The 16,469-nt window shown below is 45.3% G+C and overlaps 1 protein-coding gene across 1 annotated transcript in view; it reads left to right on the top strand.

Moving 5' to 3' along the window:
* The window catches only part of LOC139384431 (NT-3 growth factor receptor-like), a 141,719-nt gene extending 128,289 nt beyond the window's left edge, over nucleotides 1-13,430 (top strand). Inside the window, exons 16-17 of the mRNA XM_071129196.1 lie at nucleotides 7,960-8,118; nucleotides 13,245-13,430. Of these exons, the coding sequence (XP_070985297.1) occupies nucleotides 7,960-8,118; nucleotides 13,245-13,430 (345 nt within the window). The remainder of the gene's footprint in view (nucleotides 1-7,959; nucleotides 8,119-13,244) is intronic.
* The last annotated feature ends 3,039 nt before the right edge of the window (nucleotides 13,431-16,469 follow it).

Raw genomic sequence — 16,469 nt, 5'->3', positions numbered from 1 at the left:
AACATCAGTCTTGTTGATGCTGTCCATGATTACAGCAGTAACATCAGTCTTGTTGATGATGTCCATGATTACAAAACTAACATCAGTCTTGTTGATGCTGTCAGGTCCATGATTACAACAGTAACATCAGTCTTGTTGATGCTGTCAGGCCCATGATTACAACAGTAACATCAGTCTTGTTGATGTTGTCAGGGCCGTGATGACAACAGTAACATCAGTCTTGTTCATGCTGTCAGGACCGTGATTACAACAGTAACACCAGTCTTGTTGATGCTGTCCATGATTACAACAGTAACATCAGTCTTGTTGATACTGTCAGACCCATGATTACAACAGTAACATCAGTCTTGTTGATGCTGTCAGGACCGTTATTACAACAGTAACATCAGTCTTGTTGATGCTTTCGGGACCGTGATGACAATAGTAACATCAGTCTTGTTGATGCTGTCAGGGCCATGATTACAACAGTAACATCAGTATTGTTGATGCTGTCAATGATTACAACAGTAACATCAGTCTTGTTGATGCTGTTCATGATTACAACAGTAATATCAGTCTCGTTGATGCTGTCAGGACTGTGATTACAACAGTAACATCAGTCTTGTTGATGCTGTCAGGACCATGATTACAACAGTAACATCAGTCTTGTTGATACTGTCAATGATTACAACAGTAACATCAGTCTTGTTGATTCTGTCAGGACCGTTATTACAACAGTAACATTAGTCTTGTTGATGCTGTCAGGGCCATGATTACAACAGTAACATCATTCTTGTTGATGCTGTCAATGATTACAACAGTAACATCAGTCTTGTTGATGCTGTCCATGATTACAACAGTAACATCAGTCTTGTTGATGCTGTCCATGATTACAACAGTAACATCAGTCTTGTTGATGCTGTCAGAGCCGTGATTACAACAGTAACATCAGTCTTGTTGATGCTGTCCATGATTACAACAGTAACATCAGTCTTGATGATGCTGTCAGGACCATGATTACAACATTAACATCAGTCTTGTTGATATTGTCAATGATTACAACAGTAACATCAGTCTTGTTGATGCTGTCCATGATTACAACAGTAACATCAGTCTTGTTGATGCTGTCAATGAATACAACAGTAAGATCAGTCTTGTTGATGCTGTCAGGGCCATGATTACAACAGTAACATCAGTCTTGTTGATGCTGTCAATGATTACAACAGTAACATCAGTCTTGTTGATGCTGTCCATGATTACAACAGTAACATCAGTCTTGTTGATGCTGTCAGGGCCATGATTACAACAGTAACATCAGTCTTGTTGATGCTGTCAATGATTACAACAGTAACATCAGTCTTGTTGATGCTGTCCATGATTACAACAGTAACATCAGTCTTGTTGATGCTGTCAGGGCCATGATTACAACAGTAACATCAGTCTTGTTGATGCTGTCCATGATTACAACAGTAACATCAGTCTTGATGATGCTGTCAGAGCCGTGATTACAACAGTAACATCAGTCTTGTTGATGCTGTCCATGATTACAACAGTAACATCAGTCTTGATGATGCTGTCAGAGCCGTGATTACAACAGTAACATCAGTCTTGTTGATGCTGTCCATGATTACAACAGTAACATCAGTCTTGTTGATACTGTCCATGATTACAACAGTAACATCAGTCTTGCTGATGCTGTCAGGACCGTGATTACAACAGTAACATCAGTCTTTTTGATGCTGTCCATGATTACAACAGTAACGTCAGTCTTGTTGATCAAATCAAATCAAATCAAATTGATGCTGTCAGGGCCATGATTACAACAGTAACATCAGTCTTGTTGATGCTGTAAGGGCCGTGATGACAACAGTAACATCAGTCTTGTTGATGCTGTCAGGACTGTGATTACAACAGTAACACCAGTCTTGTTGATGCTGTCAGGGCCATGATTACAACAGTAACATCAGTCTTGTTGATGCTGTCCATGATTACAACAGTAACATCAGTCTTGTTGATGCTGTCCATGATTACAACAGTAACATCAGTCTTGTTGATGCTGTCTGGACCGTGATTACAACAGTAACATCAGTCTTGTTGATGTTGTCAGGGCCGTGATGACAACAGTAACATCAGTCTTGTTCATGCTGTCAGGACCGTGATTACAACAGTAACACCAGTCTTGTTGATGCTGTCCGAGATTACAACAGTAACATCAGTCTTGTTGATACTGTCAGACCCATGATTACAACAGTAACATCAGTCTTGTTGATGCTGTCAGGACCGTTATTACAACAGTAACATCAGTCTTGTTGATGCTGTCGGGACCGTGATGACAATAGTAACATCAGTCTTGTTGATGCTGTCAGGGCCATGATTACAACAGTAACATCAGTATTGTTGATGCTGTCAATGATTACAACAGTAACATCAGTCTTGTTGATGCTGTTCATGATTACAACAGTAATATCAGTCTCGTTGATGCTGTCAGGACTGTGATTACAACAGTAACATCAGTCTTGTTGATGCTGTCAGGACCATGATTACAACAGTAACATCAGTCTTGTTGATACTGTCAATGATTACAACAGTAACATCAGTCTTGTTGATTCTGTCAGGAACGTTATTACAACAGTAACATCAGTCTTGTTGATGCTGTCAGGGCCATGATTACAACAGTAACATCAGTCTTGTTGATGCTGTCAATGATTACAACAGTAACATCAGTCTTGTTGATGCTGTCCATGATTACAACAGTAACATCAGTCTTGTTGATGCTGTCAGGGCCATGATTACAACAGTAACATCAGTCTTGTTGATGCTGTCAGGGCCATGATTACAACAGTAACATCAGTCTTGTTGATGCTGTCAGAGCCGTGATTACAACAGTAACATCAGTCTTGATGATGCTGTCAGGGCCCTGATTACAACAGTAACATCAGTCTTGTTGATGCTGTCCATGATTACAACAGTAACATCAGTCTTGTTGATGCTGTCAGAGCCGTGATTACAACAGTAACATCAATCTTGTTGATGCTGTCCATGATTACAACAGTAACATCAGTCTTGTTGATGCTGTCCATGATTACAACAGTTACATCAGTCTTGATGATGCTGTCAGGGCCCTGATTACAACAGTAACATCAGTCTTGTTGATGCTGTCCATGATTACAACAGTAACAACAGTCTTGTTGATGCTGTCAGAGCCGTGATTACAACAGTAACATCAATCTTGTTGATGCTGTCCATGATTACAACAGTAACATCAGTCTTGTTGATGCTGTCCATGATTACAACAGTAACATCAGTCTTGTTGATGCTGTCAATGAATACAACAGTAAGATCAGTCTTGTTGATGCTGTCAGGGCCATGATTACAACAGTAACATCAGTCTTGTTGATGCTGTCAATGATTACAACAGTAACATCAGTCTTGTTGATGCTGTCCATGATTACAACAGTAACATCAGTCTTGTTGATGCTGTCAGGGCCATGATTACAACAGTAACATCAGTCTTGTTGATGCTGTCAATGATTACAACAGTAACATCAGTCTTGTTGATGCTGTCCATGATTACAACAGTAACATCAGTCTTGTTGATGCTGTCAGGGCCATGATTACAACAGTAACATCAGTCTTGTTGATGCTGTCCATGATTACAACAGTAACATCAGTCTTGATGATGCTGTCAGAGCCGTGATTACAACAGTAACATCAGTCTTGTTGATGCTGTCCATGATTACAACAGTAACATCAGTCTTGATGATGCTGTCAGAGCCGTGATTACAACAGTAACATCAGTCTTGTTGATGCTGTCCATGATTACAACAGTAACATCAGTCTTGTTGATACTGTCCATGATTACAACAGTAACATCAGTCTTGCTGATGCTGTCAGGACCGTGATTACAACAGTAACATCAGTCTTTTTGATGCTGTCCATGATTACAACAGTAACGTCAGTCTTGTTGATCAAATCAAATCAAATCAAATTGATGCTGTCAGGGCCATGATTACAACAGTAACATCAGTCTTGTTGATGCTGTAAGGGCCGTGATGACAACAGTAACATCAGTCTTGTTGATGCTGTCAGGACTGTGATTACAACAGTAACACCAGTCTTGTTGATGCTGTCAGGGCCATGATTACAACAGTAACATCAGTCTTGTTGATGCTGTCCATGATTACAACAGTAACATCAGTCTTGTTGATGCTGTCCATGATTACAACAGTAACATCAGTCTTGTTGATGCTGTCTGGACCGTGATTACAACAGTAACATCAGTCTTGTTGATGCTGTCCATGATTACAGCAGTAACATCAGTCTTGTTGATGATGTCCATGATTACAAAACTAACATCAGTCTTGTTGATGCTGTCAGGTCCATGATTACAACAGTAACATCAGTCTTGTTGATGCTGTCAGGCCCATGATTACAACAGTAACATCAGTCTTGTTGATGTTGTCAGGGCCGTGATGACAACAGTAACATCAGTCTTGTTCATGCTGTCAGGACCGTGATTACAACAGTAACACCAGTCTTGTTGATGCTGTCCATGATTACAACAGTAACATCAGTCTTGTTGATACTGTCAGACCCATGATTACAACAGTAACATCAGTCTTGTTGATGCTGTCAGGACCGTTATTACAACAGTAACATCAGTCTTGTTGATGCTTTCGGGACCGTGATGACAATAGTAACATCAGTCTTGTTGATGCTGTCAGGGCCATGATTACAACAGTAACATCAGTATTGTTGATGCTGTCAATGATTACAACAGTAACATCAGTCTTGTTGATGCTGTTCATGATTACAACAGTAATATCAGTCTCGTTGATGCTGTCAGGACTGTGATTACAACAGTAACATCAGTCTTGTTGATGCTGTCAGGACCATGATTACAACAGTAACATCAGTCTTGTTGATACTGTCAATGATTACAACAGTAACATCAGTCTTGTTGATTCTGTCAGGACCGTTATTACAACAGTAACATTAGTCTTGTTGATGCTGTCAGGGCCATGATTACAACAGTAACATCATTCTTGTTGATGCTGTCAATGATTACAACAGTAACATCAGTCTTGTTGATGCTGTCCATGATTACAACAGTAACATCAGTCTTGTTGATGCTGTCCATGATTACAACAGTAACATCAGTCTTGTTGATGCTGTCAGAGCCGTGATTACAACAGTAACATCAGTCTTGTTGATGCTGTCCATGATTACAACAGTAACATCAGTCTTGATGATGCTGTCAGGACCATGATTACAACATTAACATCAGTCTTGTTGATATTGTCAATGATTACAACAGTAACATCAGTCTTGTTGATGCTGTCCATGATTACAACAGTAACATCAGTCTTGTTGATGCTGTCAATGAATACAACAGTAAGATCAGTCTTGTTGATGCTGTCAGGGCCATGATTACAACAGTAACATCAGTCTTGTTGATGCTGTCAATGATTACAACAGTAACATCAGTCTTGTTGATGCTGTCCATGATTACAACAGTAACATCAGTCTTGTTGATGCTGTCAGGGCCATGATTACAACAGTAACATCAGTCTTGTTGATGCTGTCAATGATTACAACAGTAACATCAGTCTTGTTGATGCTGTCCATGATTACAACAGTAACATCAGTCTTGTTGATGCTGTCAGGGCCATGATTACAACAGTAACATCAGTCTTGTTGATGCTGTCCATGATTACAACAGTAACATCAGTCTTGATGATGCTGTCAGAGCCGTGATTACAACAGTAACATCAGTCTTGTTGATGCTGTCCATGATTACAACAGTAACATCAGTCTTGATGATGCTGTCAGAGCCGTGATTACAACAGTAACATCAGTCTTGTTGATGCTGTCCATGATTACAACAGTAACATCAGTCTTGTTGATACTGTCCATGATTACAACAGTAACATCAGTCTTGCTGATGCTGTCAGGACCGTGATTACAACAGTAACATCAGTCTTTTTGATGCTGTCCATGATTACAACAGTAACGTCAGTCTTGTTGATCAAATCAAATCAAATCAAATTGATGCTGTCAGGGCCATGATTACAACAGTAACATCAGTCTTGTTGATGCTGTAAGGGCCGTGATGACAACAGTAACATCAGTCTTGTTGATGCTGTCAGGACTGTGATTACAACAGTAACACCAGTCTTGTTGATGCTGTCAGGGCCATGATTACAACAGTAACATCAGTCTTGTTGATGCTGTCCATGATTACAACAGTAACATCAGTCTTGTTGATGCTGTCCATGATTACAACAGTAACATCAGTCTTGTTGATGCTGTCTGGACCGTGATTACAACAGTAACATCAGTCTTGTTGATGCTGTCCATGATTACAACAGTAACATCAGTCTTGTTGATGATGTCCATGATTACAAAACTAACATCAGTCTTGTTGATGCTGTCAGGTCCATGATTACAACAGTAACATCAGTCTTGTTGATGCTGTCAGGCCCATGATTACAACAGTAACATCAGTCTTGTTGATGTTGTCAGGGCCGTGATGACAACAGTAACATCAGTCTTGTTCATGCTGTCAGGACCGTGATTACAACAGTAACACCAGTCTTGTTGATGCTGTCCATGATTACAACAGTAACATCAGTCTTGTTGATACTGTCAGACCCATGATTACAACAGTAACATCAGTCTTGTTGATGCTGTCAGGACCGTTATTACAACAGTAACATCAGTCTTGTTGATGCTTTCGGGACCGTGATGACAATAGTAACATCAGTCTTGTTGATGCTGTCAGGGCCATGATTACAACAGTAACATCAGTATTGTTGATGCTGTCAATGATTACAACAGTAACATCAGTCTTGTTGATGCTGTTCATGATTACAACAGTAATATCAGTCTCGTTGATGCTGTCAGGACTGTGATTACAACAGTAACATCAGTCTTGTTGATGCTGTCAGGACCATGATTACAACAGTAACATCAGTCTTGTTGATACTGTCAATGATTACAACAGTAACATCAGTCTTGTTGATTCTGTCAGGACCGTTATTACAACAGTAACATCAGTCTTGTTGATGCTGTCAGGGCCATGATTACAACAGTAACATCATTCTTGTTGATGCTGTCAATGATTACAACAGTAACATCAGTCTTGTTGATGCTGTCCATGATTACAACAGTAACATCAGTCTTGTTGATGCTGTCCATGATTACAACAGTAACATCAGTCTTGTTGATGCTGTCAGAGCCGTGATTACAACAGTAACATCAGTCTTGTTGATGCTGTCCATGATTACAACAGTAACATCAGTCTTGATGATGCTGTCAGGACCATGATTACAACATTAACATCAGTCTTGTTGATATTGTCAATGATTACAACAGTAACATCAGTCTTGTTGATGCTGTCCATGATTACAACAGTAACATCAGTCTTGTTGATGCTGTCCATGATTACAACAGTAACATCAGTCTTGTTGATGCTGTCAGGACCGTGATTTCAACAGTAACATCAGTCTTGTTGATGCTCTCAGGACCGTGATTTCAACAGTTACATCAGTCTTGTTGATGCTGTCCATGATTACAACAGTAACATCAGTCTTGTTGATGCTGTCAGGACCGTGATTACAACAGTAACATCAGTCTTGTTGATGCTGTCAGGACCGTGATTTCAACAGTAACATCAGTCTTGTTGATGCTGTCAGGACCGTGATTTCAACAGTAACATCAGTCTTGTTGATGCTGTCCATGATTACAACAGTAACATCAGTCTTGTTGATGCTGTCAGGACCGTGATTACAACAGTAACATCAGTCTTGTTGATGCTGTCCATGATTACAACAGTAACATCAGTCTTGTTAATGCTGTCAGGACCGTGATTTCAACAGTAACATCAGTCTTGTTGATGCTGTCAGGCCCATGATTAGCTGTTAACCTGTATCAGGTCACACAGCGCTGTACTAATATAGTCCTGTTAACCTGTTTCAGGTCGGAGGTCACACCATGTTGCCGATCCGCTGGATGCCCCCTGAGAGCATCATGTACAGAAAGTTCACAACAGAAAGTGACGTTTGGAGCTTTGGAGTCATCCTCTGGGAGATCTTCACCTACGGGAAGCAGCCGTGGTTTCAGCTGGCCAACAACGAGGTATACTGGACCACTAACACCTTGCCTGCGTCCCGTAGGGCTCTGGTCAAGAGTAGTGGACTATTTAGGCAATAGGACGCCATTTCAAATCACATTTGTATTGGTGGTCTGAAGACAAAAGTAGTGATTATATAACACATTTAGGAGCACCCCTATGAGCACCCCTAGTGATTATATAACACATTTAGGAGCACCCCTAGGAGTACCCCTAGTGATTATATAACACATTTAGGAGCACCCCTAGGAGCACCCCTAGTGATTATATAACACATTTAGGAGCACCCCTAGGAGCACCCCTAGTGACTACATAACACATTTAGGAGCACCCCTAGGAGCACCTCTAGTGTCCATATAACACATTTAAGAGCACCCCTAGGAGCACCCCTAGTGTCTATGTAACACATTTAGGAGCACACCTAGTGACTATGTAACACATTTAGGAGCACCCCTAGTGTCTATATAACACATTTAGGAGCACCCCTAGGAGCACCCCTAGTGTCTATATAACACATTTAGTAGCACCCCTAGGAGCACCCCTAGTGTCTATATAACACATTTAGGAGCACCCCTAGTGACTATATAACACATTTAGGAGCACCCCTAGTGTCTATATAACACTTTTAGGAGCACCCCTAGTGTCTTTATAACACATTTAGGAGCACCCCTAGTGTCTATATAACACATTTAGGAGCACCCCTAGTGACTATATAACACATTTAGGAACACCCCTAGGAGCACCCCTAGTGTCTATATAACACGTTTAGGAGCACCCCTAGGAGCACCCCTAGTGTCTATATAACACATTTAGGAGCACCCCTAGGAGCACCCCTAGTGTCTATATAACACATTTAGGAGCACCCCTAGGAGCACCCCTAGTGTCTATATAACACATTTAGGAGCACCCCTAGGAGCACCCCTAGTGACTATATAACACATTTAGGAGCACCCCTAGTGACTATATATAACACATTTAGGAGCACCCCTAGGAGCACCCCTAGTGACTATATAACACATTTAGGAGCACCCCTAGTGACTATATATAACACATTTAGGAGCACCCCTAGGAGCACACCTAGTGTCTATATAACACATTTAGGAGCACCGCTAGGAGCACCAATAGTGACTATATAACACATTTAGGAGCACCCCTAGGAGCACCCCTAGTGACTATAAAACACATTTAGGAGCACCCCTAGTGACTATCACCTCTTCCTGAGGCCCGGCCCACCTCTTCCCGAGTCCCGGCCCACCTCTTCTTGAGGCCCTCTTCCTGAGGCCTGGCCCACCTATTCCTGAGGCCCGGCCCACCTCTTCCTGAGGCCCGGCCCACCTCTTCCTGAGGCCTGGCCCACCTATTCCTGAGGCCCGGCCCACCTCTTCCTGAGGCCCGGCCCACCTCTTCCTGAGGCCAGGCCCACCTCTTCCTGAGGCCCGGCCCACCTCTTCCTGAGGACCGGCCCAGCTCTTCCTGATTCCCGCCCACCTCTTCCTGAGGCCCGGCCCACCTCTTCCTGAGGCCCGGCCCAGCACTTCCTGAGGCCCGGCCCACCTCTTCCTGAGGCCCGGCCCACCACTTCCTGAGGCCCGGCCGAGCACTTCCTGAGGCCCGGCCCACCTCTTCCTGAGGCCAGGCCCACCTCTTCCTGAGGCCCGGCCCACCTCTTCCTGAGGACCGGCCCAGCTCTTCCTGAGGCCCGGCCCACCTCTTCCTGAGGCCCGGCCCAGCACTTCCTGAGGCCCGGCCCACCTCTTCCTGAGGCCCGGCCCAGCAGTTCCTGAGGCCCGGCCCACCTCTTCCTGAGGCCCGGCCCACCTCTTCCTGAGGCCCCGGCTACCTCTTCCTGATGCCCGCCCACCTCTTCCTGAGGCCCGGCCCACCTCTTCCTGATGCCCGGCCCACCTCTTCCTGAGGACCGAACAGCACTTCCTGAGGCCCGGCCCACCTCTTCCTGAGGCCCACCTCTTCCTGAGGCCCGGCCCACCTCTTCCTGAGGACCGGCCCAGCTCTTCCTGAGGCCCGGCCCACCTCTTCCTGAGGCCCGGCCCACCTCTTCCTGAGGCCCGGCCCACCTCTTCCTGAGGCCCCGGCTACCTCTTCCTGATGCCCGCCCACCTCTTCCTGAGGCCCGGCCCACCTCTTCCTGATGCCCGGACCACCTCTTCCTGAGGCCCGGCACAGCACTTCCTGAGGCCCGGCCCACCTCTTCCTGAGGCCCACCTCTTCCTGAGGCCCGGCCCACCTCTTCCTGAGGACCGGCCCAGCTCTTCCTGAGGCCCGGCCCACCTCTTCCTGAGGCCCGGCCCACCTCTTCTTAATATTACTCTTACAAAGCAAGTTTATTAGTAAATTCAAACTGCCCTTAAGAAATATCCTGTCAAGGGGTGCACATTCCCCTCGTAATTCATGCACTTGAAGTGTCAATATTTTCTTTGGAATTGATATTCCCCACGTTTCTAGAAAAAATATTAACCTGTAGTCAGTGAGAGCATTTTAATGTTTTGAAACCCAAATGTATGTAGTGAAAAAACAGGTGTACAATAATCTCTGCATCCTCTCTCTGTCTCTCTGTTTGACTGACCCCTAACCCCTACACCCTAACCCCTCCACTCTCTGTCTCTCTGTTTGACTGACACCTAACCCCTCCTCTCTCTGTCTCTCTGTTTGACTGACCCCTAACCCCTACACCCTAACCCCTCCTCTCTCTGTCTCTCTGTTTGACTGACCTCTACACCCCTACACCCTAACCCCTCCTCTCTCTGTCTCTCTGTTTGACTGACCCCTAACCCCTACACCCTAACCCCTCCTCTCTCTGTCTCTCTGTTTGACTGACCCCTAACCCCTCCTCTCTCTGTCTCTCTGTTTGACTGACCCCTACACCCTAACCCCTCCTCTCTCTGTCTCTCTGTTTGACTGACCCCTAACCCCTACACCCTAACCCCTCCTCTCTCTGTCTCTCTGTTTGACTGACCCCTAACCCCTTCACCCTAACCCCTCCTCTCTCTGTCTCTCTGTTTGACTGACCCCCTAACCCCTACACCCTAACCCCTCCTCTCTCTGTCTCTCTGTTTGACTGACCCCTAACCCCTACACCCTAACCCCTCCTCTCTCTGTCTCTCTGTTTGACTGACCCCTAACCCCTACACCCTAACCCCTCCTCTCTCTGTCTCTCTGTTTGACTGACCCCTAACCCCTTCACCCTAACCCCTCCTCTCTCTGTCTCTCTGTTTGACTGACCCCTAACCCCCACACCCTAACCCCTCCTCTCTCTGTCTCTCTGTTTGACTGACCCCTAACCCCTACACCCTAACCCCTCCTCTCTCTGTCTCTCTGTTTGACTGACCCCTAACCCCTACACCCTAACCCCTCCTCTCTCTGTCTCTCTGTTTGACTGACCCCTAACCCCTACACCCTAACCCCTCCTCTCTCTGTCTCTCTGTTTGATTGACCCCTAACCCCTACACCCTAGCCCCTCCTCTCTCTGTCTCTCTGTTTGACTGACCCCTAACCCCTACACCCTAACCCCTCCTCTCTCTGTCTCTCTGTTTGGCTGACCCCTACACCCTAACCCCTACACCCTAACCCTCCTCTCTCTGTCTCCCTGTTTGACTGACCCCAAGCCCCTACACCCTAACCCCTCCTTTCTCTGTCTCTCTGTTTGACTGACCCCTACACCCTAACCCCTACACCCTAACCCCTCCTCTCTCTGTCTCTCTGTTTGACTGACCCCTAACCCCTACACCCTAACCCCTCCTCTCTCTGTCTCTCTGTTTGACTGACCCCTACACCCTAACCCCTACACCCTAACCCCTCCTCTCTCTGTCTCTCTGTTTGACCGACCCCTAACCCCTACACCCTAACCCCTCCTCTCTCTGTCTCTCTGTTTGACTGACCCCTAACCCCTACACCCTAACCCCTCCTCTCTCTGTCTCTCTGTTTGGCTGACCCCTAACCCCTACACCCTAACCCCTCCTCTCTCTGTCTCTCTGTTTGACTGACCCCTAACCCCTACACCCTAACCCCTCCTCTCTCTGTCTCTCTGTTTGACTGACCCCTAACCCCTACACCCTAACCCCTCCTCTCTCTGTCTCTCTGTTTGACTGACCCCTACACCCCTACACCCTAACCCCTCCTCTCTCTGTCTCTCTGTTTGACTGACCCCTAACCCCTACACCCTAACCCCTCCTCTCTCTGTCTCTCTGTTTGACTGACCCCTACACCCTAACCCCTACACCCTAACCCTCCTCTCTCTGTCTCCCTGTTTGACTGACCCCAAGCCCCTACACCCTAACCCCTCCTTTCTCTGTCTCTCTGTTTGACTGACCCCTAACCCCTACACCCTAACCCCTCCTCTCTCTGTCTCTCTGTTTGACTGACCCCTAACCCCTACACCCTAACCCCTCCTCTCTCTGTCTCTCTGTTTGGCTGACCCCTAACCCCTACACCCTAATCCCTCCTCTCTCTGTCTCTCTGTTTGGCTGACCCCTAACCCCTACACCCTAATCCCTCCTCTCTCTGTCTCTCTGTTTGGCTGACCCCTACACCCCTACACCCTAACCCCTCCTCTCTCTGTCTCTCTGTTTGACTGACCCCTACACCCCTACACCCTAACCCCTCCTCTCTCTGTCTCTCTGTTTGACTGACCCCTACACCCCTACACCCTAACCCCTCCTCTCTCTGTCTCTCTGTTTGACTGACCCCTACACCCCTACACCCTAACCCCTCCTCTCTCTGTCTCTCTGTTTGACTGACCCCTACACCCTAACCCCTCCTCTCTCTGTCTCTTCAGGTCATAGAGTGTTTAGTACAGGTTCAGGTCCTGGACAGGCCGAGGGTTTGTCCCAAGGAGGTGTATGACCCCTAACCCCTACACCCTAACCCCTCCTCTCTCTGTCTCTTCAGGTCATAGAGTGTTTAGTGCAGGGTCAGGTCCTGGACAGGCCGAGGGTTTGTCCCAAGGAGGTGTATGACCCCTAACCCCTACACCCTAACCCCTCCTCTCTCTGTCTCTTCAGGTCATAGAGTGTTTAGTACAGGGTCAGGTCCTGGACAGGCCGAGGGTTTGTCCCAAGGAGGTGTATGACCCCTAACCCCTACACCCTAACCCCTCCTCTCTCTGTCTCTTCAGGTCATAGAGTGTTTAGTACAGGGTCAGGTCCTGGACAGGCCGAGAGTTTGTCCCAAGGAGGTGTATGACCTGATGCTGGGCTGCTGGCAGAGGGAACCACAGCAGAGGCTGAACATCAAGGACATTCAGAAGGTCCTCTATACCATGGGGAAAGACACACCTGTCTACCTGGATATACTCGGCTAGCACCAGTTCTACCTGGACGGAGTAGGGAGTTGATCCTAGACACTCACCTTGGATCAGTTTTGCATTTCTCTAACCAATGGTTAAGGTTAAGATTGGGGAGGGGAAGCTGATCCTAGACCTGTACCTTAGGGGAAACTTTACCCTGGAGCTTGCCTGGATGTGTTGGGCTAAGATCGTCTGGATGTAATGCTTGTTGGACAGACAGACTGATAGACAACCAGGAAATAACCAGCCAGCCTGTTCCTTACTGTTCCGCTGTCAACAGGAGCCTAAACGTTTGGGAAGGACTCAAAGTGCCTGATCCACTATTTCCATATACTGGATAAAAGTATCAACAAAACAAACGTTTACATTTTGTTTCCTGATACAGAGTACACACCTGGTCAATCTGTCATGGAAAGGTGTTCCTAATGTTCTGTCCACTCAGTGTATATTCAGTGCATTCGGAAAGTATTCAGGACCCTTGACTTTTTCCACATTTTGCTACGTTACAGCCTTATTCTAAAATTGATTAAAATATATATTTTTCCTCATCAATCTACACACAATACCCCATAATGACAAAGCGAAAACAGGTTTTTAGAATTTTTTTTATGTATTAAAAATACAAAACATGAATACCTTATTTACATAAGTATTCAGACCCTTTGCTATGAGACTTAAAAAAGAGCTCAGGTGCATCTTGTTTCCATTGATCATCCTTGAGATGTTTCTACAACTTGATTGGAGTCCAACTGTGGTAAATTCAATGAATTGGACATGACTTGGAAAGACTCACACCTGCCTATATAAGATCCCACAGTTAACAGTGTATATCAGAGCAAAAACTAAGCCATGAGGTTGAAGGAATTGTCCCTAGAGCTCTGAGACAGGATTGTGTCGAGGAACGGATCTGGGGAAGGGTACTGTTGGGGATTAATCAGAATAGTTGGGTAACATAGATAAGATGTTTTATTTTCATTATATGCTTGTGAGTTACTTCTCATTTAGAATGTATCTTGTTGTACTATAGTGGTGGCCATTTGCAGTTATCCTTTCTCTGTCATGGGGGTCAGTTACTTGGGCCACAGAGAGGGGAGAGATCAAGCTTGTCTTCAAATGTAAACATATATTTTAAACCATGTTAAGGGATGACCAATTATCTCTTGGCTCTACAATGTCTGTGTGCCAGTCACTGTGTCTCTGTGATCTTGTCCAGGAGGGGTGTATTTGATATATGCCGGTTGGTGAGGTTTTGTTTTATGGTCCTGAGTGGTACCAAGAGCGAGATGAGAACATAGTTTAGGAGACAAAGCTGAATGATAATTTATAGCCAATGCTGTCTGGCTATGTGTGTCTTTGCTATAAAGGATCTCAGTTGCAATGTGTAAGCACTCTCAGAGAATTAATTTATAGACACTGAATTGATCTGAGAGTCACAGGGTTGTGATGGAGCTCATAATAATTAAAGATGGACTTTATGATAACTCTGACTTGTTTGGTCTCATGATTTGGTAAATACAGGAAATTTCCACTACAGTACCAACACATTTCTGCAGCATTGAAGGTTCCCAAGAACACAGTGGCCTCCATCATTCTTAAATGGAAGACGTTTGGCATCACCAAGACTCTTCCTAGAGCTGGCCAACCAGCAGAGCCTTGGTCAGGGAGGTGACCAAGTACCTGATGGTCACTCTGACAGAGCTCCAGAGTTCCTCTGTGGAGATGGGAGAACTTTCCAGAAGGACAACCATCTCCGCAGCACTCCACCAATCAGGTCTTTATGGCAGTGACCAGATGGAAGCCACTCCTCAGTAAAAGGCACATGACAGCCCACTTGCAGTTTGCCAAAAGGCACCTAAAGGACTCAGACCAAGAGAAACAAGATTCTCTGGTCTGATGAAACCAAGATTGAACTCTTTGACCTGAATGCAAAGCGTCACATCTGGATGAAACCTGTCACCAACAGTGAAGCATGGTGATGGTGGCACCATCCCTGCGGTGAAGCATGGTAGTGGCAGCATCATGCTGTGGGGATGTTTTTCAGTGGCAGGAACTGGGAGACTAGTCAGGATCGAGAGAAAGATGAACGGAGCAAAGTACAGAGAGATCCTTGATGAAAACCTGCTCCAGAGCGTTCAGGACCTCAGACTGAGGTGAAAGTTCACCTTTCAACAGGACAACGACCCTAAGCATACAGCCAAGACAATGCAGGAGTGGCTTCGGGACAAGTCTCTGAAAGTCCTTTAGTGGCCCAGCCAGAGCTCAGACTTGAACCCGATCCAACATCTCTGGGAGAGACCTGAAAATAGCTGTGCAGCGACGCTCCCCATCCAATCTGACGGAGCTTGAGGGGATCTGCAGAGAAGAATGGGAGAAACACCTCCTATACAGGTGTACCAAGCTTGTAGCGTCACACCCAAAACGATTCAAGGCTGTAATCACTGCCAAAGGTGCATCAACAAAGTACTGAGTAAAGGGTCTGAATATTAATGGAAATGTGATATTTTAGTGTTTTTTAAATTTATACAATTGCAATAAAAAAAGACAACATTATTTTGCTTTGTCGTTATGGGGTATTGTGTGTGTCCATGTTAGAATAAGGCTGTAATGTAACATAATGTGGAACAAGTCAAGGGGTCAGAATACTTTCTGAATGGACCTGTATATGATCTATAGTTCAATGAAGATGATGTTAAAAAAAACACTGCAAGAAAAACACACAAAAAATAGTGTAAATGAAGGTCATGTCTTTAAGGTACGGTGATCATGTCTTTAAGGTATGGTGATCATGTCTTTAAGGGACGGTGATCATGTCTTTAAGGGACGGTGATCATGTCTTTAAGGGACGGTGATCATGTCTTTAAGGTACGGTGATCATGTCTTTAAGGTACGGTGATCATGTCTTTAAGGTACGGCGATCATGTCTTTAAGGTACGGCGATCAGGTACGGTGATCATGTCTTTAAGGTACGGTGATCATGTCTTTAAGGTACGGTGATCATGTCTTTAAGGTACGGTGGTCATGTCTTTAAGGTACGGTGATCATGTCTTTAAGGTA

The sequence above is a fragment of the Oncorhynchus clarkii genome, chromosome 26 (assembly GCF_045791955.1).
Source record: "Oncorhynchus clarkii lewisi isolate Uvic-CL-2024 chromosome 26, UVic_Ocla_1.0, whole genome shotgun sequence".
NCBI classification, from domain to species: Eukaryota; Metazoa; Chordata; class Actinopteri; order Salmoniformes; family Salmonidae; genus Oncorhynchus; species Oncorhynchus clarkii.
The sequence above is the reverse complement of the archived record's forward strand: the minus strand, read 5'-3'. Positions and strand labels throughout refer to the sequence as shown.